This window comes from Perca fluviatilis, chromosome 10 (genome assembly GCF_010015445.1).
Source record: "Perca fluviatilis chromosome 10, GENO_Pfluv_1.0, whole genome shotgun sequence".
Classification (NCBI taxonomy): Eukaryota; Metazoa; Chordata; class Actinopteri; order Perciformes; family Percidae; genus Perca; species Perca fluviatilis.
In genome coordinates, this window is record NC_053121.1 from 16,370,831 (window position 1) to 16,395,081 (window position 24,251).

General features: G+C 42.1%; 1 protein-coding gene across 3 annotated transcripts in view; it reads left to right on the forward strand.

The window, feature by feature from the left end:
* flt4 (fms related receptor tyrosine kinase 4) overlaps positions 1-23,601 on the forward strand; it is a 46,322-nt gene extending 22,721 nt beyond the window's left edge. For 2 of the 3 annotated variants that reach the window (XM_039813548.1, XM_039813549.1), the window contains exons 4-28: positions 781-920; positions 1,000-1,171; positions 1,965-2,082; positions 2,226-2,410; positions 3,952-4,117; positions 7,351-7,486; positions 8,097-8,205; positions 10,176-10,535; positions 11,149-11,295; positions 12,023-12,154; positions 12,703-12,809; positions 14,229-14,364; positions 14,849-14,953; positions 15,104-15,217; positions 15,868-15,956; positions 16,144-16,303; positions 17,342-17,436; positions 18,657-18,779; positions 18,940-19,051; positions 19,270-19,369; positions 19,614-19,719; positions 19,804-19,928; positions 21,168-21,288; positions 21,444-21,529; positions 22,997-23,216. In XM_039813548.1, coding sequence (XP_039669482.1) covers positions 781-920; positions 1,000-1,171; positions 1,965-2,082; positions 2,226-2,410; positions 3,952-4,117; positions 7,351-7,486; positions 8,097-8,205; positions 10,176-10,535; positions 11,149-11,295; positions 12,023-12,154; positions 12,703-12,809; positions 14,229-14,364; positions 14,849-14,953; positions 15,104-15,217; positions 15,868-15,956; positions 16,144-16,303; positions 17,342-17,436; positions 18,657-18,779; positions 18,940-19,051; positions 19,270-19,369; positions 19,614-19,719; positions 19,804-19,928; positions 21,168-21,288; positions 21,444-21,529; positions 22,997-23,216 — 3,464 coding nt within the window. Of the gene's footprint in view, positions 1-780; positions 921-999; positions 1,172-1,964; positions 2,083-2,225; positions 2,411-3,951; positions 4,118-7,350; positions 7,487-8,096; positions 8,206-10,175; positions 10,536-11,148; positions 11,296-12,022; positions 12,155-12,702; positions 12,810-14,228; positions 14,365-14,848; positions 14,954-15,103; positions 15,218-15,867; positions 15,957-16,143; positions 16,304-17,341; positions 17,437-18,656; positions 18,780-18,939; positions 19,052-19,269; positions 19,370-19,613; positions 19,720-19,803; positions 19,929-21,167; positions 21,289-21,443; positions 21,530-22,996 lie in introns of all 3 variants that reach the window. The other variant, XM_039813547.1, reaches the window with a different exon arrangement.
* The last annotated feature ends 650 nt before the right edge of the window (positions 23,602-24,251 follow it).

Sequence of the window (24,251 nt, forward strand, 5' to 3'; positions counted from 1 at the left end):
GCTGACAATTTAAAGAATTTTATTTCATAATGTAATTTCCTTGAAAACATACAACTCCCTTTTTAATAGGGTGACGTGTGCCATTATGCCAGCAGAATTAAAAGAAAAGAAAGAAGGGGAAGAGAAGAGAGGCGAAGGCATAATTGAATTGTACGAAACTAAGACGAAGAGGTTTCATGTTGAAGGTCCCTGTCGTTGCGAGTGAGCTGAGGGACCCACAGGCTCTTTGCTATGTCGTGTGAAGATCATTCACCTCTCACTTCAGAGGGCGAAAGGAAACTCATACCCACCGCTGCCGGGCCAAAAGTAACAGCAGCATCAGTCAGAGGAGAAACTGAGAGCGAGTCTTCACTCCGAATGCTAATGGAGCGTTTAAACAATCACGCAATCACAGTCTGCCGCACAGACATCACCAGCGCAGGTTGTTTTACACCCCATGCCATTTCCAGAGACTGCAGAGACTTGGAAATCAGAGACACTGGCCAGTGTCCAGAGCTTTCTTGCTTTTTCTGTCTTAGGCCTATCTTGAATTAAGGCTTCTCGCTATTCCACTTTAATTTCCTTCACTGATACAGACCTTGACAAATGAGTGGAAATAGTGCGAGCTTGGGACAGACAGCTTCTTTATAGTGGGATGGCTCCTCTGGTCCAGAGGAAAGTCATTTCCTCTGGTGGAGGAAGGAAGAAACCGCTGACGATGTCACCGTGACCTCTCTCACTGTCTCCCCTCCCTCTGTCCCTCTGTTTCTACCTCCCCCCTTTTTTCTCTTTCCCGGACAGGAAGTCAGGTTTACGATGTCAAGCTGTTTCCTGAGGAGCCAGTCGAGCTGATAGTGGGGGAGGCCCTCACCCTGAACTGCACAGCGTTGGTGGAGTTCGACGCTGGAGTGGACATTCAGTGGTCTTACCCTCGCAAACAGGTACGTAGCAGCAACGGTTGGTCACATGTTGAACGGCATCAGTAAATATACAATGCTGAATTTCATTTCATCTCACCAGCCAAACACTTTGGAGAACACTAAGCCCCATCGTGAAGCTCTGTCTCACGCCACAGAGGCTGTGAGCGTCCTGACCATCAACAGCGTCAGTGTCACAGACACTGGCCCGTACAGCTGCAACGTCACCAGCATGGACACAAGACACACGCAACAAACTCATGTCATAGTTTATGGTAAGCACTAGCTCAGAACACTGCAGTCTACTACACGGCCTTCCTCTTGTTCAATAGGTCAATCGGTAATCCTAAATATCACTTTGATCATGAGTATCTGTACATATTAACAAGACTAAATCCGTGTTAGCAGCTCTGTGTGGCTGTACTTGAGCTAAATGCTAACATGCTAACATAATTAAGCAGGTGGAATGTTTGCCATGTTCATGGTTCTTTGTCGCTGATCTTATCAGGACAAGAAAGGCTAAAAAAATCCCTAAGAGTGGGGGCGCCCTGGTAGTTCACCTGGTTTAGAGTGCGCCCCATATACTGAGACTCAGTCCTTACCGCAGCAGCTCGTGTTCGAGTACAACCTGAGAGCATTGAAATGTGCAGGGGTGTTTTATTGCTTATAAAATAAATTAAATTCAAGAAGAATTTATAATTTATTTCCTGAAAAATGATATAGCCTTACTTTAAAAGAAAAATAATCGATCAAATATTTAGTGCTGTAATCCTGGGTTGCTCTGATTCCAATGGTGACCCTGTATCACAGCAAGAAGATGTGTTCAAATATCCACAGAAATGTCTCAAACCACTGCTTGCGTGTTTAGCAATGAATTGGCAAAGCAACAAAGTCAAGATACTGTGTGGATAAACAGCAGAGGAGTGATTTGAGAAGTTTCCGTGGACATTTCAACTGAAGTTTTAAGCCTACAGGGGGTGAGTGTTTGTTACTGAGGAGATTTTTGGTGGAGATTACTTTGAGCTTTGAGACTCAGACTACAAATGAGTGAATGTCTTCTTCTTCCAGAAAAGCCATTTATCAGCCTCAACTACAGAAATGGACCAGTGGTGGAGGTAACTGCTGGCCAGAAGTCGTTCAAATTACAAGTAAATGTGTCTGCCTTCCCCACACCCGAAACACAATGGTAAGATGAGACTCTGGTGTATTCATTAAATGTAATGGGCAATATCCAAAAGCAAAATTAGGCCTCATACTGCTTAGGTTGACAGATTAATTTCGAGGCAGAGCAGCTCAGCTGGAGTGTATCCTGTTCTGCTTTGTGTCCAGGTATAAAGATGGAAAGCTGATAAACCAGCGGCCAGAGTTCAAGATGAAAAGGATGAGGATGCACCTTAACCACGCTTTGGAGATCAAGGATGTTTGTCAGGAGGATTCTGGTCTCTACACTGTGGTGCTGAGGAACAGTGCCGCTGCGCTGGAGAGGAGGCTCAACATCACACTTGTCGTCAACGGTAACTAGTCTGTGTACCCTCAGTGGAGATCACGCCAGATGTTTTCTTCATAAAACAGTGGATGTGCAACAGTTAAAACGAATACTACAAATCTCTAGAGGCTTACTAGTTTTACAAGAAACAAAGAGTGTATGCACAACCATGTATTATATTATTAAAGGGGTGATAGAATGATTATATAGTGTATTTTACACTGTTCCTTAAGGTCTCCTAATAGGGTATGTAACATTGGTTGGGCTGACAATTGCCCGAATGCTATTTTATTAGGCCCTTAACTACCCTGTGAATATGGCTTTATTTGGAACAAGAGCTTTTCTTCCAAATATGGTATGCTCATGAATATTTAGAATGAGTTGCGCGCTGATTGGTTTGAGCAAACCACATAGAAACACATTGGAGACTCGACAGCAGGTCTCATATTTCAGTTTCAGGAGTTGCAGGCCCTGGAGCTCTGTCAGAGCAGCGGCGTTTGGTAGTCCACTAACCCATAAAACAGTGACTTTGTGCGGGTATGGAGTGCTGTGGGCTGCCAGCCGTGACAGAGCTCCATTTACCTCACAGCAGGCCGGGATCTGTGAAGGAAGGCAGGCCGGGCAGCGAGGCAGCAACACAGGCAGCACCAGCCGCTGAACTCCTTGAGATCTGCGCGACCTATTCAGAAGACTAAGCTGACCTCAGATCAGTTGTGTAGCATATGTAAATGTTGGGGCGTGTCAAACATAGAGACTAGAGCCAAATGAGGAGGAGCCGCCGAGTTGACGTCAACTAGGCGGCTCGTTGAGATTTGCCCGTTTTCAGAGGCAGTTTCAAATTGTGAGATTTACTGAGTAAAGAGGTGTCATTGGGATTTTGAGGTTATATGTATGTCCTAGTTACCCACTAAACTGTCATTATTCAACTATGACAAGGTAAAATCAGTTTTGCATTCTATCACCCCTTTAACCATAAGTATTATGATGAGTATTTTATATTAGAAATTAGTTAATGTGTGGTTTGGATTTGGGGGAAGAAATTAAACAAAAACTGAACTGTTGCATCAATAAACAAAAGATGCGCACAAGAGTGCTGATGATAGATTGAATGGCAGAGCTGTGGGGCCTGGACATGTGAAAGAAATGAGTTCATGAAACCATCGTGAATGATAAATTACATTGGAGCTACAATGAAAAGCCATGATGTATGTAAAATTACGGATTAGTCCCTTTTACTTTCTTGTACTCTCTTAAGAATAGTTACCAGAAGTAGTCAATGTAAACACATTTGTGTGTTAAGTTTGTATGTTCCTTACATTTTATCAGGGTTTCCTCTCTGTTTTCTAGTGGTCTAGTTGTCTTCTAGTCATGTTTTAGTTTCCTCTCATAGCTGTGTATGAGGCGTATGAGGGTGATTTTCTCTCTGTTTGTTTTAGCTCTGTTACTGGCAACTAGTCCAGGGTGTTTCCTTGTTCTGCCCAATTAACATAAACTGGGATAGGTCTGTGACCCTAAATATTATGGCTGGCTGGCTGGCTGGATTGATTAATTGGCTCTCCTCTTCCGCAGTTCCCCCACAGATCCATGAGAAAGAAGTGGCAGTTCCGTCCAGTCCTTACCCCAGCGGTAGCAGCCAGATTCTAACATGCACTGCATATGGTCTCCCAGCTACCAATGTCAGCTGGCAGTGGAGGGCATGGGGCCCGTGTGTCCTCAACAGCACCCGGAGCAGTCTGTAAGAAAAACTACACACGCTCACACACAGGACTGATATTTTTTTTTGTTGCAAACTCTGTGTAACCAGTGTGGGAGCAGATAAGGTTTGATCGAACGGGACAAGAGGGGAGTGGGATGCGGTGCGTGAAGCGTTTTGTAAAGACTGGCTCTGAGTGAAGAAGAGGGAGAGGAAATGATGAAGAAAGAGGCGGTGGGGATAGAGATGTGGAGGTGGATAAAAAGAGCAGCAATAAAGAGGAAGGTGGAAGAGAAGTAAATAGAGAGAAGAAAGAGAGGACGAAAGGAAAGTATGTCTGTTCTATGTCCAACATGCTTCCTCCCTCGCGCAGCGATACTGTGCCTATTACTCTGTGGCTGATCCGCCACGGTTCAGCTGTCACACAGTCTTACTTTCTGACATACATAGGCAAAACACACACACACACACACACACACACACACACACACACACACACACACACACACACACACACACACACACACACACACACACATAAACACACTTATTATCAGGCATTGCCCTCTGCTTTTTCTCCCCTTCTCCATCTCCGCCTAATCCCACAACACAATATAATGGATTCTCTGGACAGCCATATACAGTAGACCTGCCTCCATCTTCCTCCAAGGCTTAATTTTTTCAAGTTATTGCTATTCTTTTGACCTTTCCATTTGGGCAATGCAACATGAGTGCAGACACGAGGCGCCCAGAGTATGCACTCAGAAACACACAACAGTGGCAGGTCAGGCGCAACTTTTGCTCCTGATGTCCAGTTCATGTTCTGTCTCATGTACATCTTGTGACATATGCAGTCGATGCTTGTGACATTTCATGGGCGCCGACTGACGCATGTCTGCGTTAACCTTTTCTGTTTGTAGAGTAAGAATTGAATTCCCCTTTTTTTTGTGTAGTCCGCTTGATGATGTGTCCTTGAACAAAACTCGGAATTCGCATTAGATGTTTTGAACAAAATTCTCTGCAAAAGTGGAGAACTTACTTACTGTATATAAGATGAGGACGGTGTCTGTATTGATCACATTGCACGGACAAATATAAGCTCACACGATCAAATTGTAGGGACTCCCTTGTGGGTGCAATAAACAGGTCCTCACAAGCCGTGCCAGAACTTGGTTTTACTAAAAAGAATAGTAAGAGCTGAGTAGATCAATATCACTCTCTTATTACATGGCTTTGTTGAATACTCGATTCTGATTGGTCAGTTATGGCATTCTAGTCTAGTCAGTCTGTTATTTATTGTTATTTCTGTATAATAGCAGACTGCTGTTATCAATAACAGACTGTTGCTAAAGGTAACAGTTCTGATCATGGACTCTTGAGAAATATTATGAAATCAATACAATTATTTTAAATCAATATTTTGTGTCAAATTATTGACTCCTTTAGTAAGAAGTCGTGTAATAAAGGGGTACTGTAGAGCGAGCGGGTCATTATCCCTTACATGAAATATAAACATAAATATGAAGCTATTGTCAGGACACTGTCAGGTTAGCTTAGCTTAGCATAAAGACTGGAAACAGGAGGAAACTAGCTAGCATGGCCCTACAGCCCCCTTAACACATCATACCTTGTTTGTTCAATCTATTCAAAAACTACAAATTGTGTGTGTGTGTGTGTGTGTGTGTTTTCCAAACTCTTCTGCATTACCAACATGCATCTTGGCTGAGCAGTTAATCTCACCTCCAAAACTCATTCAAACCACCAAAACCCTTCATTCATGTCTCAAAATAAGCTTGTTGGACCAAAACACTGGCAACAATTTTCACTCAGAAAGCAAAAATCGTCATTTATAACACACTGACCTATAGAACAACAGGAAGCATAAGGGACTTTTATATTTGAAGTTTTAATGATTTTTCACATAATAGAATAGGAATAGGTAATACCTTTCACTTTGACTGTACTAAAGTTAATGTAACAAGAATGAATCAAAAATTTGCTACAATATCCTGTATTCTTTTCATATCTGTGCATACAGTAATTTACTTAAAATAAAAAGTTGAAAAAAAATCATTCCTGAAATTTCAGGGCTGCAACAATAATGACAAAAAAAAAAACATAGCCAACATGTAGGCTATAGTATAATCACTCATACTGTACAGTACTGTGAGGGTCCTAGTCAGCCATCTCTCCTGCATCCTCTCATTACAGTAACTAGTAACTATTTACAGTAAATCACATCTTATGTCTTCTCTGTCAGCTAAAATCAGCTGTTTGGAATGATTATTACTTCATTTTATTGTAAATATTCTGCTAAGATTTTCTATAGATATATCGATAGGTTACTGCTGAAATGCACAAAATCTTCCATTATTCTGTTTTACAGTAAATGTCTTTTCAACAGTTTTGAAAGCAGTGTGTGAGCATTTGAACAATGTACTGCAGATTCTTTTGCAGGTGGAGTATGAATGAGAAAAGAGTTCATGGAATTTGGAAAATGTGGTCATTGAATGCATTTTGTGTGAAAGAAATGAAAATCCACAGTTTGGTCCACATAGACTTTTTGTTTCGCTGACTGTGTGAAGAGTTTTGACAGTGTGACTTCAGTTTGGACCGATGCATGTTAGCAATAAAAAATAACTGACCCTGACATGTGTAATATGTATGCATATTAAGAATTTAAACTCCTTTTATGTTGTGTGTGTGTGCGTGTGTGTGTGTGTGTGTAAGCTAATATTTGCAATAGCAATTTATACTGAGTGTCATGAGCAGCTGTTTGGCGGAAATATTCTGAGGGAATCAAATCAGGCTGAATCATCCACACAAGTTTAATTCACAAATAATTGATTTATGTATAATAATTTAAATGTATTTATGAAGTATGTAAACTGTTTGCACACTATGAAGAGAGTAAAACAAAATTGACCCTGATAGCCTTCTGCTAATATTTCAGCGGTGCCTTAAGGAGAAAATGCAAGAACAAAATATCCATTTCGCATTTCATGTTTCATTAGTTCTGCTATGATGTTCACACTATGGATCTCCATAACAGAACTGATATCATAGTTTTTCCATTAGTTGCCAGGACACTCAGCATAATTGACTTAGCTTTGGGATTTAGGATTTGAAATGCAACTCAGTGTGTGAAAAAAAAATCTCATAAAAGGATGTCTGGTTTGATGTGCTTCTGAATTCTCTCCCACTGCCCACTCTCTGCTGTGCAAGTCAATGAGGGGAGATGTCACAAATGTGTGTGTGTGTGTGTTTCTCTCCAGGGTCCGACGAGACAGGAAGGGCCGGAGTGACAGGATCGCAGACTGTCAGAACTGGCAGGACATTAACTCGGAAAACACCGTGAATGAAATCAAGGCTATTGAAACGTCGGTCGAAGTGGTGGATGGCCGACAAAAGGTTCATCACAGCTGTGATTGTGATTCTATGTAGAAGACTAACTATTCATGAATTTAAAAAAACAACAAATCACAATATCATAATATGATCACATCATTGATGATAGGATTGAAATATCCGTTAAGGAAACAGAATATGATTAGGACGTAGCCCAGATAAGAAGATATTAATATAACTGGACTTATCCGTGAACTGTGATGTATTTATGTAAGCGTCCCAAATTCTGAGCTCCATAACAAAATTTGTTAATCACGAACCATTTCCACAGTTGAAATATTTAGAGCGGTCTTCCTCTGCAGACTTCCTGTAAGGACTGATAATAAAAACATCCAGAGAGACACACATGTAAGGGGCGCATGTGCGCATACACATGCCTGAATATTTATAAACCTAAAAAAAAAAGATGAAATTATCACTCACAGAAAAACGCACACATGCAAAGTCCTGATGGTTTTTCAGTCACACCTGGGTGAGTTTGCTTCCTGCTGCCTTGTCGGCACAAAATCTAGTTTGTGTCAGCTCACATGACAGCAGACTGCCCTTTCATTTTAGAACACGCGTGTGTCCTCCATATGAATTCAAGTCTCATCCACCTTTTCTCACCCCACAGACAGTAAGCAGGCTTCATATTGGCAACGCCAGTGTTTCCGTCATGTACAAGTGTTCTGCTGAAAACAAAGTTGGCAAAGATGAGTGGCTGATCTACTTCTATGTAACCAGTAAGTATGTTATCCGCAAATTAGTTGACTTTACTAGAAATTTGGGGGGAAAACCATTGCCTTAAACCATCTAAGTTTTTACACAGGGTGAAACTAAGTTGTATTAACACAGAGCGGTAAGTTGATGCGGTAGACAAATCAAGTTTACATTAGTAGTCATAACTAAAAATCATTAGTAAACATAAATCATGTTGTCTAAAATGAGCATGTTAAGTTAAAGCTTTAGTGCGTAACTTTTTTATATTAACGAACATCTGTTACATTCAAGCCATTGCCAAATGAGTTGATACAAAGCTAACTAAGACTATCAGCTCCAAAATACTCTCTCTGTATTTCTCAGTATGGCTGTGTTCAGAAACTGGTGTCGTCCGGCGAGTTTTGCGCGCAGAAAATCGAGTGAAGATAATAGTGCGTTCCATTTACCTCGGGGACTGACGTCATACCCGAGTTGAATGCCTTCCTTTTACAAATCGTATTTTCATTGTTTTCATTAGCTCTATCCAGGTTAGCCATGGGTAGCAATGCCAGTTTATAACAACGCATTACGCTGTTTTTTTGTGCACACTAACAGCGTAGCAACATGTCCACAGATAGAAGTTGGACAGGACTGCGTGTACGACTGATTTATTGAGACACAAATAACACAGAAGTGCTTATAACTGTATGTTTCTACAGCTTTCACAACTGTTGGATTTTTTGCTCAGGGTAGGGGGTACTTTGATCAGGGGGCGTTTCCGACTTTGACCTCGGAAAATCCGACTTCCAAGTGCGAATGGAACGCACTAAAATGACCTCTTCGAGGAGGCGTGGGGGATCACGGAAGGCTTGTATCATGTGGACGCGCCGACAGTTTAGTTGTCATTACTTAGAATTCCTCATGGGGGAGACAGTAGCTATGCACTACAGCTTTAAACATGCAAAGAAACATAAACATAAAACCTTAGGCTACTCATCACTACTAGCAATAATTCAATCACACAGATACTATTTATTTCCCTTAATGTCAGTATGCTTTTTAGGACAATGTACTACTCAACACATGCGTTCCAGTGTTATAGATAGGATAGCGATGCACATACTACTTTGTAATTTTCAGTTGATTTGTGTTACGTGGAAAGTTTCACTGAGATAATAGAGTTACTAGCTTCCAACCTGTGCGCTTTCTCGCTGCCAAGAGCTCATCAGTCCCCACCCGGGTCTCGGTCATGGTACAACAATAAATGTAGATAAATATGAACACTAAATCAACCATAGAAAACTAAATCCCAGATAACATAAATGAACACCCAAAACATTAACAGAACAGTATTAAAACACTTTAATTAGGACAGAAACCGTCAGCAACATTTTTTCCCCATCACTTCAGCGCAGAACAGTTCAAATGACCCCGCCCCTCCCATACAGAAACTTAACATCCTTAGTTAGCTCTGCTTTATATGATATGTGCACTGCATAATTACAAACAACTAATGTGATTCAGTAATGAATATGGTTTTTAACAAAACATGAAAGAATAAGTAGGCCTAGTGACCACTAGAAAGTAAATCTGGGTTCACAGTGATCCGGTTCAAATTCACCCTGCATTTGACAACAAAGAACACAAAACACAGGGCAGACCCTTTAATTCTTCTGTGTTTCTGCCAAAATTCCTGCTAGTGGTGTGTGTGTAGTGTAGATGGTGGTTTTATTTGTTTTATATCTGTCCCTGAGGTTCACCCCATTACAATGGAAGTGAATCCAATTTGTGGTTCTCCCGGCATTGGAAAATTACGTTTAGAGAAATCAGCAGCAACATTACTTTGTACGTGAATGGATTATTGAACATTCAGGGAGCACCGTGGGTTTGAAATGAGAAAAGTGTTTTTGTAATTTGGGTAAACCAACCCTTTAAGGAATGATTCTCATTACAGTAGGCTCTGTCTTGCGAGGTTACCTAACCGCCCCACCTACCTTTCTCTGTATCTTCATAGCCATCCCTGAGGGGTTCAGTGTGGACGTTCAGCCCTCGGAGAATCCCCTGGAGCAGGAGAAAGTGTCCCTGTGCTGCAGCGCTGACAATTACACCTACGAGCAGCTGCAGTGGTACCGCCTCGACCCCCAGGCCCTGCAGGACGAACAGGGCAAGCCGCGGGAGTTTGACTGCAAGAGCGTGCACCTCTACGCGTCCACCCTTGACGCCGAGCTCTCCTTCCAGGACCACTCCAACAGCTGGGTCCTAGACTTCACCATCCCCTCCATACAGCTGCAGGATGAGGGGCATTATGTATGTGAGGCTCAGAGCAGGCAGAACGGGGTGAAACAGTGCCTGTTCAGATACGTCTCTGTGAAAGGTGAGAGATAAAAGCTCCAGACACAGACATACACACATCGCCCAGAGTAGTCACTCTCAACCACAGCTAATTAGAGAGCAATGCTCAACCCTTGGTAGCTGAAACACAAAGCAGTGGAGCTGATGTGGAGATGCTGGAGGCTTAAAGAAGCAGTAGGTAAGACTTAGGGGGACTGAGAAGTTGTCGATGGTCAAATTCTTTGGCTAAAGCCTGGATCTTCACAATCCTACCTACAGAACCTTTAAAAATACACACACTCACAAAGCCCACGCAGCCCGATACCTACCTTCACACACGTGATGGAGAGAGTACCTGGTGTTTGCACAGCATCTAGTGACAGGAAACAGAGCTGAGACGCTGCAGGGTTGAAATGCACAAACAAATTCCTGCTTCATTCATATTGTGTGCTGTAACCTTACCTCAGTGCCTGGAGCACATATGTACATTTTAATGGGATTTTATACTTTTGCCCTTTTTTATCAATCTTACGAGACCCTTCGGTGAATAACTATCATGTACATTGATGGTTCTTGGGTTGCACTGTTTGTGGAGACAAGGCACAGTGTTGATTTCCCTTCTCCCTCTCTTTTGGCCCCCCTCTCTCTCTCCATAGCCCCAGAGGCGCCTCGATACAAGCTCGGCCTCACCAACCAGACAGTGAATGTGACTGAGTCTCTGCGCATGGAGTGCGACGTAGAGGGCAGACCTCTACCCCTCCTCTCCTGGTTCAAAGACAACCTGCCTCTCCACCAAATGTCAGGTGTGTGAATACACCTACACAGGTGATGCACACGTTTACACAACAGTGCAGCAGCCCACCCGTCCACCCACACCAACAGTTACTCATAAAGTTTGCCCCTGTGAATATTAATTTAGCAGGGCTTGTGGCGCATGAGAGTTCATGCTCTGCTCGGGGGAATTCCCTTGAAAGTCTGCCACATTCTGGCTTCACATTAGATAAAAGAGCAGAAACAATAAGTGTTGTTAATATTTACTCGAAGATCGGCAGCTTTTGGCAGATGTTGCTGTTTTTTTTGTCGCAGTTTCCGTCATGACGAATAGCAATCCAGCTATTAAAAGCCAACAGATACACAACCACCCACCAACCCACCCGCACACTCAACAAATGTGTCAAACAGAACCAGTGACAAGAATGCTTGTATGGATGTGTTTGTTGCACATATGCCATTACACACCCACTCACACACAAAAACACACACACACACACGCATAAAACCCTGCAGGACAATAGTCATGGCTCATTAGCTTTCTCAGTGTGTATCGGAGTAGGTGGGAGGAGGTTGGGCGGGGTTGGGGTGTGGCACGCCTCACAGAACCGAAATACAGGGTTTATATGTTCACATTTTAAATTGAATACCGGAGGTGTGACCGAAATTCAAGAAACGCTGTTGAGAAAGTTGCTGGATTTATGATGTGAGAGCCGAAGTGGTGCATTGAAGTGTGGCGCTGTGTGTGGTGCTATTCAGGGATCCAGCTGCAGGACTCAAACCGCACGCTGAGTATCCAGAGGGTTACAGAGGAGGACGCCGGCCTTTACACCTGCACTGCCTGCAACCAGCGTGGCTGTGTCCACTCATCAGCCGCCGTCCGGGTCATCGGTGAGACAGCCGCGCTCACACATGCAGAAACAGATCGCCGGATACAATCTCAAAGACACCTGAATCAACTCACACACACTCAGCGCTGACAGGCTTTTTTTCGAGTGCACTCAGGCCTGAAATCCCAGTTGCCCTCGAGCTCAAATCTTTAAACACAAAATGTACATGTCTGGATTTTAGTCGTTCACCTCTCACACTTTTCACTGCAGCTGTAGTTTTTGTGCTTTTGTTGTAATACAGCTCTCCACAGTAAAAATCAAAGTCATTGACTGCTGGGACATTTTATATTCATGATGAATATATGAACGGGTTTGCTGGAAGTGATCTTATGATGAATGGCTGAGTTGATTAAATGACTGTTTAGCACAATAACCTAACCTAAATATTTCAACGTAAGGAGTTTGCGAGAAGGTTTAATAGTTTGTAATATAGCACCCCCTACAGTTGGTAAAGAGTAATGTCGTCAAAGAGAGATGTGAGAGGATAGAGTGGTTTCAGATACAACAGTTGCATTCTAAACATGACTTTCTTTCTTTCTTTCTATCAAGGTTCAAGTGACAAGGCCAATGTGGAGATTGTTATTCTCATCGGGACTGGAGTCATCGCTGTTTTCTTCTGGGCCTTGCTCATCCTCATCTTCTGCAACGTGAAGCGGGTCAGAGGGCGCCGCTTTTCACCGTGTGTCTGTGTTTGTGTCCGTGGGTTTGTGAGAGAAACTGACCGGCTGTGACGGAGACACGTTAACCTCCGGCTCACAACATGTCTGTCGGCGTTAGAGCCGAACCTGTTTGATCTCTGAGACAGTCTGCAGATCGCCCACTGAGAGAGTTACTGATATCCGCTGGGAGCGAGTCCAATTAGTCGTAGCACGTCTATAACGAGGACCAAATTGCTTTTTAGTTTTCCTCACTTGGTCACTCGTTAGATTGTCTCACACAGTCGCTCCGCAGTGACTTCACAGTGGGGTGCTGTCACTAACAAATGAATTAAGAGATGGCTCTTTTTCTCTCCGCTCTCCCACAGTAGCTTTATCTTACTTGCCTCCCTTGATCACTTGTGCCCTAGGTGAGGAAAAAAGAAAGAAAAAAAACAACATTCATTAAAAAAAATAAGAATAATGAGATCTGGGGTGACCTCCAATAATTGCCAGTCACATCACACCAGCTCCTCTCAACATCTGTAACCCTTTAAAAGCAGCAGGCAGTTTATTGAGCTAAGAGGAGAGGCCCAGATGGCTTTCTGAAGAAATCATTGTCTCTGAGAGGAAAACAAAAACAAAAAATACAGTACCCCATACAGGAAATAGCCTACTAAATATGAGCATTATGTTAATATCTATAATAGTAATATAAAAATATAAATGGCGTTTAAATTGTAAGAGAGACTGGAACTTTGGTTATTGTTACACCAACAATGCCACTGCTGTAAATACTCCACAAGCCACCTAAATAAACTGTAATTATCTTGCTAAAATGACAAGTTGAGATTATGAAGAAGAAATGGTTTGGAAATTTGCTTTAAATAAAAGTAGTCACTGCTTTATGAATAATCTCACTGTATAAACTTGATTTGAACTTAATTGTGTAGAAAAGGCACATAGCGTCTGTTACCATTAAATCTCATTGTGTATGAAGATTTAAACAATAAATGAACCCGCTGTGCAATCTGTGTAAAATGACACACTATACATCAAAAACTGGAGACTGCAGATGTTATGCACATATTCCTGCTGCTGATGGCTACAGGTGTTTACTGTAACTACACAGTGTCTCCATTATGCCTACGTGCCAGCGGCTGGCCTTGAAAGCCATCCAATAGTAAAACGGCTACTGTTGCAATATGCTTTTCAATTGTGAATGGATGAAAAGTTTGTACAAAAAGTTAACTTTTCAGGAGCTATGAACATCTACTTTGCTTCCACCTTGATCATAATTCATTTTTGACTCATCTAATGTGATAAAAGTAAATGATAGAAATGTAGCTATCACAGCTGGCAGAATGACATGTTTACTACAGTGGTCATTTGTTGCAATATATCATTGTGGTTGACACTCTTTCTCTGTCTGAACTTCAGGTTAACCCGGCAGACATAAAGACGGGCTATCTGTCAATCATTATGGACCCGGGCGAGGTGCCTCTGGATGAGCAGTGTGAATACCTGCCCTACGACTCCTCGCAGTGGGAGATCTCCAGAGACAGACTCCGACTGGGTGAGCAGTCGGGAAGGGTGGGAGAAAAGGATGGATGGATGTTGGGATAAACGAGTGAATGGGGGCGAGGGGGTTTGCGAGGGAAATATGCAGCCGGGGATGAGAGCGAATAGATGGATGTAACAGATTAGTTTTCCATTTCCAGAATCCTTAATGGCGTGACTTTGGATCGCAGCCAGTCGGGCAAAGTGCTGCCAAGTAAAGTGCTAATGTTACATATGGGTTCATTCCCAAAACGCCCCGAGGAAAAGCATCTGTTCCACGACAATTCCCAACTCATGGGAACATGTTGTTTCAGAATTGTGCAGTTGAGATTCCAATTCCTCCCCCTCCCTTGTCTATATGGATGCCAGATGCATTTACATTTTGCAAGAGCTCCCGACCAAAACTGTTTATGTATTCCAATGAGACTAAAACACAAAGCCTGCATAGATCAATGAGCATGAATATTCTGTGGTTGTTCCTGTTCTTTCTCCTGCCACAGGAAAGGTTTTAGGCCACGGGGCCTTTGGAAAAGTAATTGAGGCATCAATCCACGGCGTCAGCAAGAGCAACAGTTTGGACACAGTGGCTGTCAAGATGCTGAAAGGTGAGATTTGTCTTTGTGTATGAGTATTGTAGCTAAACAACCAGATGTATTTTATGCATTATGTTCCAATGTGTGTGTGTGTGTGTGTGTGTGTGTGTGTGTGTGTGTGTGTGTGTGTGTGTGTGTGTGTTGTGTGTGTGTGTCTCTCAGATGGATCCACAGCCAGTGAGCACAAGGCCTTGATGTCAGAGTTAAAGATACTGATTCACATTGGTAACCATCTGAATGTAGTGAACCTGTTAGGAGCCTGCACCAAACCAAATGGTGAGATTTACATCTATTACTCATCTCATATATTGTGTGCGTTTAGACGTCCTATATATCAACCTATGTTGTTCATGTTCATCATGTCCCTGTTAGTTAGTTTTAACGTCTGATCATTGCTCTTCTTTATATTCATTTAAATTTTTTTTTTTAAATATACGCCTAAAGTTTGGGTACAGACAAACTCTTTCCAGCTATGCTGCTGTTTGTTGAAATCTCTTCTGTATGTGTTTACATTATTTTGTCTACCCCCTACAGCTTTTTTTAGAGCAAACCAACTGAGAAAGTCAAACAGCTGCCTCTCTTTTTCTTTTACACCCCTACGTTTATGTCCATACACCCACTTGATCTATAGAGCACCTTTCTGAGGGATGCACATCTTGAAATGTTTAACCATGTTTACCTTAAACAAAAGCAGCAATTTAGCCTTGCAGCTAAACCCAGCCATGAAATGCTTACAGAATGCCAGCTCTCACTGTTGTGAATATGGTGTAAAAAAAAAAAAAAAAAGGAAGAAAAAAAATAAGAGTCCCTTAACAAGAGGCAGAGATTATTTTAATGTGTTTTACCATGTAAAAAAAAGTGTGTTAAAATATGTGTAGCTTTTTTTCACACAGTACTGTGATGATAAAAGTTGTCTGTATCACCAGGTCCACTGATGGTGATAGTGGAATACTGCAAGTATGGGAATCTGTCCAACTTCCTACGAGCCAAGAGAGAGTTCTTCCTCCCATACAGGGTATCCCAAGCACTGCAGACACCGAAACACTGTCTACCATTTTCTTTTTGTTTATAGAGAATCTTCTTTGCTTTAGTAGAGCCGATATTTCTGTCCATCCTTTTTCAAACAGTATTTACTTCTCACAATTTTTTTTTAAATATATATTGATTTTGGAGATGATGCATTACATTGTTTCCCCGCTCAGGATCGCTCTCCTAAAACTCAGAGCCAGGTGAGACGGATGATTGAGGCGGGTCAAATGGACCACAGAGCTCGCCACCCGCCTTCTCCTCCGTCCTGCCCACTCACCAGTCCTCAGAGTCCACCGTCCAACATGCCCACTGAGAATCCTGCTGGGGAGAAAAGTAAGGCTGCTTTAATTCACAAGAGTATTTAAAGCGTAACTCTCGCCAAAATGCAACCATGGGACTTTTTTGTGAATATACCCGAGTCAAACTTTTGGTAAAAAGCATAATTAGGACGGAAACGTCACTTTTAAGATTCACCGTATTCTCGTTTTCGGTCAAATGGCCTTTTGAATGGGAGTGCTAGGGGCACTACTATGATAGCATCAAAATCACTATTTTTAAAACACTAAGAAGGCTCGACACAACATGAGACTTTGCTAGAAGTATCACCAGGGCTCTACACATGAACTCCATCGTTGAGAACATTGTTTGTGTACACAGAGTTTACTAAAAAGAAAGGTTTTGAACGACTCACTTTAGCAGTTGTTGTTTACGCTATCCGCCATCTTGTCAGTCAAAAAGAGTTGATCTCCGAATGCGACTTAACAGGGAGGAGAGTGGAAGATGGAAAGCTCCTAAAGCTTAGTTCCATATAAATGCACGGATAATTTGTTGTTTTGTCGTCAGTGAACAACAATATTGACCTTGTAGTTGAAAAAGGAGTCTCGTATAAGAATGACATTTCCTCCTATGGAGTCCGTTCATTCGCATTCGGAGATCAATGCTTTTTGACTGACAAGATGGCGGATAGCATAAACGACAACTGCTAAAGTGAGTCGTTCAGCAATGTTCTCAATGCTGGAGTTCATGTGTAGAGTCCCTGGTGATACGTCCAGCAAAGTCTCATGTTGTGTCGAGCCTTCTTAGTGTTTTAAAAATAGTGATTTAGTGATGCTATCATAGTAGTGCCCCCTAGCACTCCCATTCAAAAGGACATTTGACCAAAAAATGAGAATACGGTCAATCTTGAAAGTGGCGTTTCTGTCCTAATTATGCTTTTAAACGAAAGTTTGACTCGGGTACATTAACAAAAAGTCCCATGGTTGCATTTTGGCGAGAGTTACGCTTTAACTCATTGTCTTGTTACAATTATAGTTTAATTTCTCCTTCTTTTTCTTACCGTGAATGACCCTCCCCTTCATCTTCTCTCTCCAGTGGAGGACTTGTGGAAAACTCCTCTGACGATAGAAGATCTAATTTGCTACAGTTTCCAGGTGGCTCGTGGGATGGAGTTCCTGGCCTCCAGAAAGGTTAATTGTCAGCTTTACAAAGACAATTAGCGAATATGCTGGAGATTGGTCATTTAGCTTTTCAGTCTATCGTGCTTTTTAAAGTGCTCATATTATGCTCATTTTCAGGTTCATAATTGTATTTTAACGTTGTACCAGAATAGGTTTACATGGTTTCATTTTCAAAAAACACCATATTTTTGTTGTACTGCACAGCTCTCTCTCACTGCTGCAGATCCTCTTTTCATCTGGTTTCTGTTTTAGCTACAGAGTGAGACCTCTTTTGTCCTGTACTATCTTTGATTGCACTCGCACATGCGCAGTAGCTCAGATCGTAGATCATGTCAGCTAGCTCCGTAGACAGTAAAAGAATTGAGAGAAGAATTTCTGTTTTCTGTTGCTGTTGATGGACACTATTAACCCAGTGCACCCATGACATTGAGAAGCTACTCACAGCTGCAAAACATTAACACAAATTGTGGATGCTTAAATTGTTGATGTCTGTCAAACAAATGTGGATCTGAAGAGGGCATATTTGATTCAATATTTTGTTCTCACAGACAGCTGAGATTTTCTTTTTAAATGTATCAGCACTGTAAAACACTGTATCCAAGTAGTGCCAACTGTCATCTCTGCTGTTATTGGATTGTTTTGATTCGTTGGTTAGCTGATTTAATTACTTATTAACAGCCACGGCCCGGCTATCTCACACGAATCCAGTGGTAATCGGGTGAAAAATGAAATTAAACTGGTGACGACAAAAGCGGACTATAACTTATAATGACTATCAACGATATGACTGTACTCTAAGCAGACTGTCTTTGAATGACTCACAGTCGTGACCCTGTAGGCGCGTTTACTCGACAGCTTTGTGAATGATGTTGGATCTCCTGCGGAGATTCCACAGAGCTCAGCCAGGATGAGACACAGTCCAGTCCCAGTTACAAACTGGCACAGACACACACACACACACACACACACACACACACACACACACACACACACACACACACACACACACACACACACACACACACACACACACACACACACATTTTAAGGCAACAGATTATCAAAAAACAATTAAGCCAGATACTTCCTCCAAATCATATCTGTAATTCATTCATCGGAGAAAACAAAGTGGAATCGATACATGCAAACATACAACGGGTACACACATGCCCACACAACCGGCCGCAGGGTTATGATGTATGTGTGGTTGTGTGTGTGTATATCCACAGTGTATCCACAGAGACCTGGCAGCCCGGAACATTCTCCTGTCAGAGAACAACATCGTGAAGATCTGTGATTTCGGCCTGGCCAGAGACATATACAAAGACCCCGACTACGTCAGGAAAGGCAATGTACGGCACCTCCCACTCCATTAGCCATCTCCGTTTACTGTAGGAAAACACTTAACTCCTTTTTGTTGTCATCACCCCCATAAGGGGTGAATTTAAAGGAATGGTGTCATTAGTATAAATTTAACTATATGTCTGGTATTAATAAGTAATGTTCTCTCAGGCTCGTCTGCCATTAAAGTGGATGGCTCCAGAGAGTATCTTTGACAAAGTGTACACCAGCCAGAGTGACGTGTGGTCTTTCGGAGTTCTCCTCTGGGAAATCTTCTCACTGGGTAAAGACACTCTTTTCATCAAAAAGTTTCAATACAGTCTCCTCCCGAAGTGTGTTGATTTTAAAAGTGCCTATCAATCTCCGTTTCCGCCAGAAGCAATTAGGAACTTATTCTTTGTGAACTTTTCGAGGAGGAGTAAATCTTCATCCCTGTTATCCAAACACACGATGACTTTGTTTTTCCTTTCTCTGACATTTTAATTAATGTTTCATCCTAAGGTGCGTCCCCGTACCCGGGCGTACAGATTGACGAAGACTTTTGCAAACGATTAAAAGATGGTGTGAGGATGAGGGCTCCTGAGACTGCCTCCCCTGAAATGTAAGCTTTGATTTATTCTTTTTCTCATCTTTTGCTGTCAAATAGGATTCATAGTCCTTTAACTGCTTGAGGCCATCCCAAAGGCAAACAAGAATATGCTCATAAATATCATATGTTTGACTAACTTGTACATTTAGGAGAGGATATAGGGTCTATTTGTTTTTTTGCAGCTATATTAGTGAGACAGGGAAGTTGGAGCCCTCAGTGTTGTCTTTGTTGTGACGGTGCTGCCCTCTGCTGGTAGATACGGCATCATGCTGGCCTGCTGGCAGGGTGAACCCAAAGAAAGACCAAACTTCCCTGCCCTGGTGCAGATCCTCGGAGACCTGCTGCAGGACAACAGCATACCTGTGAGCTCACTTCTGGGGAAACGTTCATTCTAGCGAGTTTTGCAAAGAGTTTTCAGTTCTTGATCTTCTCTCTTTTCCCTTCAGGATGGGAAGGACTACATCCCTCTGAGCCACTCCCAGAGCTCAGAGGATGATGGGTTCTCGCAGGCCTCGTCACGCCCTCCATCTGAGGAGGAACTGAGACTAGCCTTCAACACTCTACCCGCCAGGTACTCATTTGCACATCCTGTATCCCTTCAACTGTTAAATAAAGGTTTTAAATATGAGCAACATGCTTCTACTTGAACAAACAGTTTTCTGCCAAAGTTCCAACAGTTACGGTTACTTCACATGAGAGATTTTGTGTTTTTGTCTGAGCTCCTCTCACTGGTTGGACAGGGGTTTAAAAGTTGCAAAGAAAAACTCCCGCACACTGTCTAACTTGCAAAAATGTAATAATAGGCAACGTTTCGGTACTAGACCATCAGGCAAATGGTGTTACACCCTGAGAAGCCATCTTTTGTGGGAGGTAACTTTTTTGTGCGCCAATCAACAACTTCCACACGAAAGGCAGGTCGAACCCACGGCCGCTGCATCGAGGAGGTAAACCTCTATATACAGTATGGGCGCGCGCTCTACCAGGTGAGCTAACCAGGTGCCCACTGGTTAAATTTCTTTAATTTATACTTTACTTTCAATTTCATTAATTTATACTTCAGGTTTCAAGGAAATTACGATTTGAAAAGTAAATATATGGTTTTAACAGCTATTATGGAAAAACTCTGAGATAAAGTTACATTTAAAGATTTTTTTCCACATCACGTTAATGACGTGATACACACTGTCAGCCTGTCAGGACACTGAGCCTACGGAAAAGAGACCATTTAAATCAACTAGTTTTTTATTAAACTAGCGGTCCCAAACCTTTGGACAAGATATCATTTTGTTGGTTATAAGATGTTTTATGGCATAGGAAAAACATTTTAAATTACCCAGATGTACCATCGTGTCTGTATTTTCAGATGATGTTTGCTTTATCTTGTGTATTGAATAGGTATTCATACAGTATTTCTTTTACTGAAAGAAACATATTTTGCCATCTTTTTTAACCCTTTCTTATTTGTAAATGTAAAGTTTTTATATAGCGCTTTTCTAGTCTTAACGACTACTCAAAGCGCTTTGACATAGTACAGGAACCACTCACACACATTCATACGCTGTGGCCGAGTCTGCCGTACAAGCTGCCATTTATTCACAAACATTTACACTCCGATGCACAGCATCAGGGGCAACTCGGGGTTCAGTGTCTTGCCCAAGGTCACTTCGACATGGGAACCACCAAACTTCGGATTGGCAGACGCCTGCTCTACCACTGAGCCACAGCCCTTTTTTGTCTCGTGGCATTTGTATGTCAGCAGGAGGCCCCATCATGTATTCATGTGATAATCCTTTCTACACCTCTTGACCAGGTATTATAACTGTGTGCCCTTTGCCGGCTGTGTGTTTGTGGGACCTTCCAAAATATGCCAGCCCACAGTGAAGACATTTGAAGAGTTGCCTCTGGAGATGCACCGACAGAAAGCACCTCAAGTAAGCTCTTTATCTTCTTATCAACTGTTGAAAATGTGACTGGTGACATTTGGTAAACGGCATTGAGGAATGTTTCCAGAAATAGTTGCAGACACAGGACTGGGGTCAAACGAAGTCATTTAATTCACACGATGTCCAACTGTGTCTCTTCCCAGGACAACCAGACAGACAGCGGGATGGTTCTGGCCTCCGAAGAATTTGAGAGAATTGAACACAGGCACAGAGGCGCCGTCTCAAAAAGGTTAATCATACAAAAGCGTTGAGCCATATTGATGTCTGGAACTGAGAGTGACGCACAAAAGATATTCAGCCAGTGATTTAGTCACAGTGCAGAGTCAATATGAGAGAACAGTCATTTTCTCCTGGATGGAAGCATGTAGAATGAAGTCACTCACAGCTTTATATGTAGTGGAACTACAGTAGATTTGCATACATTTATGCATGAGTACGTAGGAGTAAGCAACAGTCTGAGTCATTTAAACCCATGCCACGTATTCATCAAACTTTTGAGAGTTAGAGTCAGCAATGTTCGAAGAGCAGTAAAAGGTTCTAGTGAATACTAAGACACATTTATCCAGAAACTCACTCCTACTTACAGAAAAGATGTAGGAGGAACCTTTAAGAGCGGCTCTGAAGCGAGTACATGATTCATCACATTGTACATTCAGAGCAGGAAAAGCAAATCAGACACAAGGATGTTACCCTCTGCCCCATTGTTCAACATATAACAACTGTAGCAAGAGAAATCTAGTACCAAATTGACAAGGAAGGCAAAAAATAAAAAAGTGATGCTATATTGTATCAAAAGTGTTTCTGGACATTGCCAGAAAGACACAGCTTAGATAATGTATTGTTCATTATTACCAACTCAGGTTACTCTCAGGAGCTCTCTCAGATTTAGGAATATTTTGGTCAAAAGAAGTACGATTAATAGCTTTTATTCTTAAATTTGAGATTACGAACACATACAGGATAAGGCTGGCAATATCCATTAGGTTTGTTATTGCCGACAAATCCCATGAAAAGACCAAAAGTTAGTCTGTCTATCGATACTTTCTGACTTTCCTCTCTGTCTGTGATATTCAGCCCGATGGGCTCCAACTGAAGCCATAAAGAATGTTATAAAGAATAAATTGTTTTAGTTATTTAAATAAAATAACTTCCTATATCAGCTGGATTTTTCCTATCAAACATTACTAAAACAGGAGTAAATCGTGTATTCATTGGGGACTATTTTTAGCGAGTGAGTATTTATGTATCTGACTGGTGTATGTGGGATTGACACAGTGCAACAGTGTAGCTCATTGATGCATTTTTAATAGTTTTTGGACAACAACAGAGCTCTATGTTACAGAGCAATACGCTACATTAGGCAACACAGAGAATACTGGTTAGTAGGATCAGATGGTTCGTAATCTGTTTTTTTCATGAGATTGCAGGACCCCAGGAAGAATAGCTTCTAGCATTATCAATCAGGAATATTCACTTTTAACAGTCTCAGGTTCAGAGCTTAAAGTCGGACATGAGTGACTGTGGTTTTCAACTAACTTCCCAGTTGAGAAACAATCGTTCATGAACTCCAATGTCCAACATACCTACAGGTATCTGTAGACTGTGTCTCCTGATTGCTGACTGTGCTAATCTATCCGCCTCCGTTGTCAGTAATAGACCATAATATTGTTTTTGGTTGTCGTCGTTCTAACCGCAGTCGTATGGGCAGCAGCAGCAGCACAGAGCCTCTGACAGCCTCCCATGGTTCCCTGGGTCGATGCAGCGGCGCCGGCAGCTCCATGCACCGTCCCAACTTCTTCAGCCAGCTTTCAGGACAGACCTTCTACAACAACGAGTACGGACACCTGTCCGAGGAGGGCTTCTGCGACTTCTTCTCCTCACCTGACGCCCTTTGCCCAGCCTCATCCAATGTGTAATCAAATCAAAGATGCAGCTCGAGAGAATGGAGGTTAAAAAAATTAAAAATAAAAGTGGGACAGCTCAGGGCGAGGGGGGCGTGTAGGCTTAAGTAACATCCTAGTAATAATATGTAACTAGCCATGTATTAATAAAGGTTATAGATCTTAGAGCTTACCCATACTCATCTCTTTCTCTCTTCCTCTCGGGCTGCTGCCTCAACAACAGACTGAACTATTATGTGCCTGAAGTTCCTCTAGCCAGCCACTGGGTGGCAGCATTATGACAAAAACAAACTCCAAGTATTTTCTATTCACACTTTTATCTTTTATATACAGTATTCTTCCTTCATTTGTACAAATTATGACTCATATGGGAAGAAATAAAGAAATGTATCTTCTTCTCGCCCTTCTCCCTCTGATTAATATGAAGTCAAAGCTGTCATTAAGTACATGTTCTAAGAGCAACTTTGCATTTGTCATGCTGTGATGTATTACAGGTCCACAGCGAGCTAGAGCCACAAGCTCTGTGATGAGCCACATAATGGACCAATCAAGGAAAACGTGCAGATATTTGTGCATCTGTGTCATTCAGCGGAGGTGGAGACGCTTGGTTACGTGACACCACGAACAACGAAGAAGTGACGGAGGTAAACAGAGGGACGTAGGGCGAATAAAAGGGTGTGAGTCACACTAAGCACCTCTTATCAGAACTGGACGTAAGCATGATGACAGCTGGGACAGCTGAACCACCTCTTACATGCTCACATCAAAAACGACAACCTGCTGGTTGTTGACACTGGCTGCCAGCTGAGGGAAATGAGCATCTGGGTGCAAAGTCCACTTCATAAAACACACAATTACAGCCACTAGAGCTCAGTTAATGTTTAGAAATCAGAGGTGCAAAGGTTCCATTTTCAGTTTCTACGAATTATTGTCGATAAGGGTACCTGGACCCTACACAACCTGGCATCCGTGACTCGACTACTTCAGGTTTTATTATGAAATCAAGTGAATTCTTGTACGTTTTCAGGCCAGATATATAAAATCCTTCCT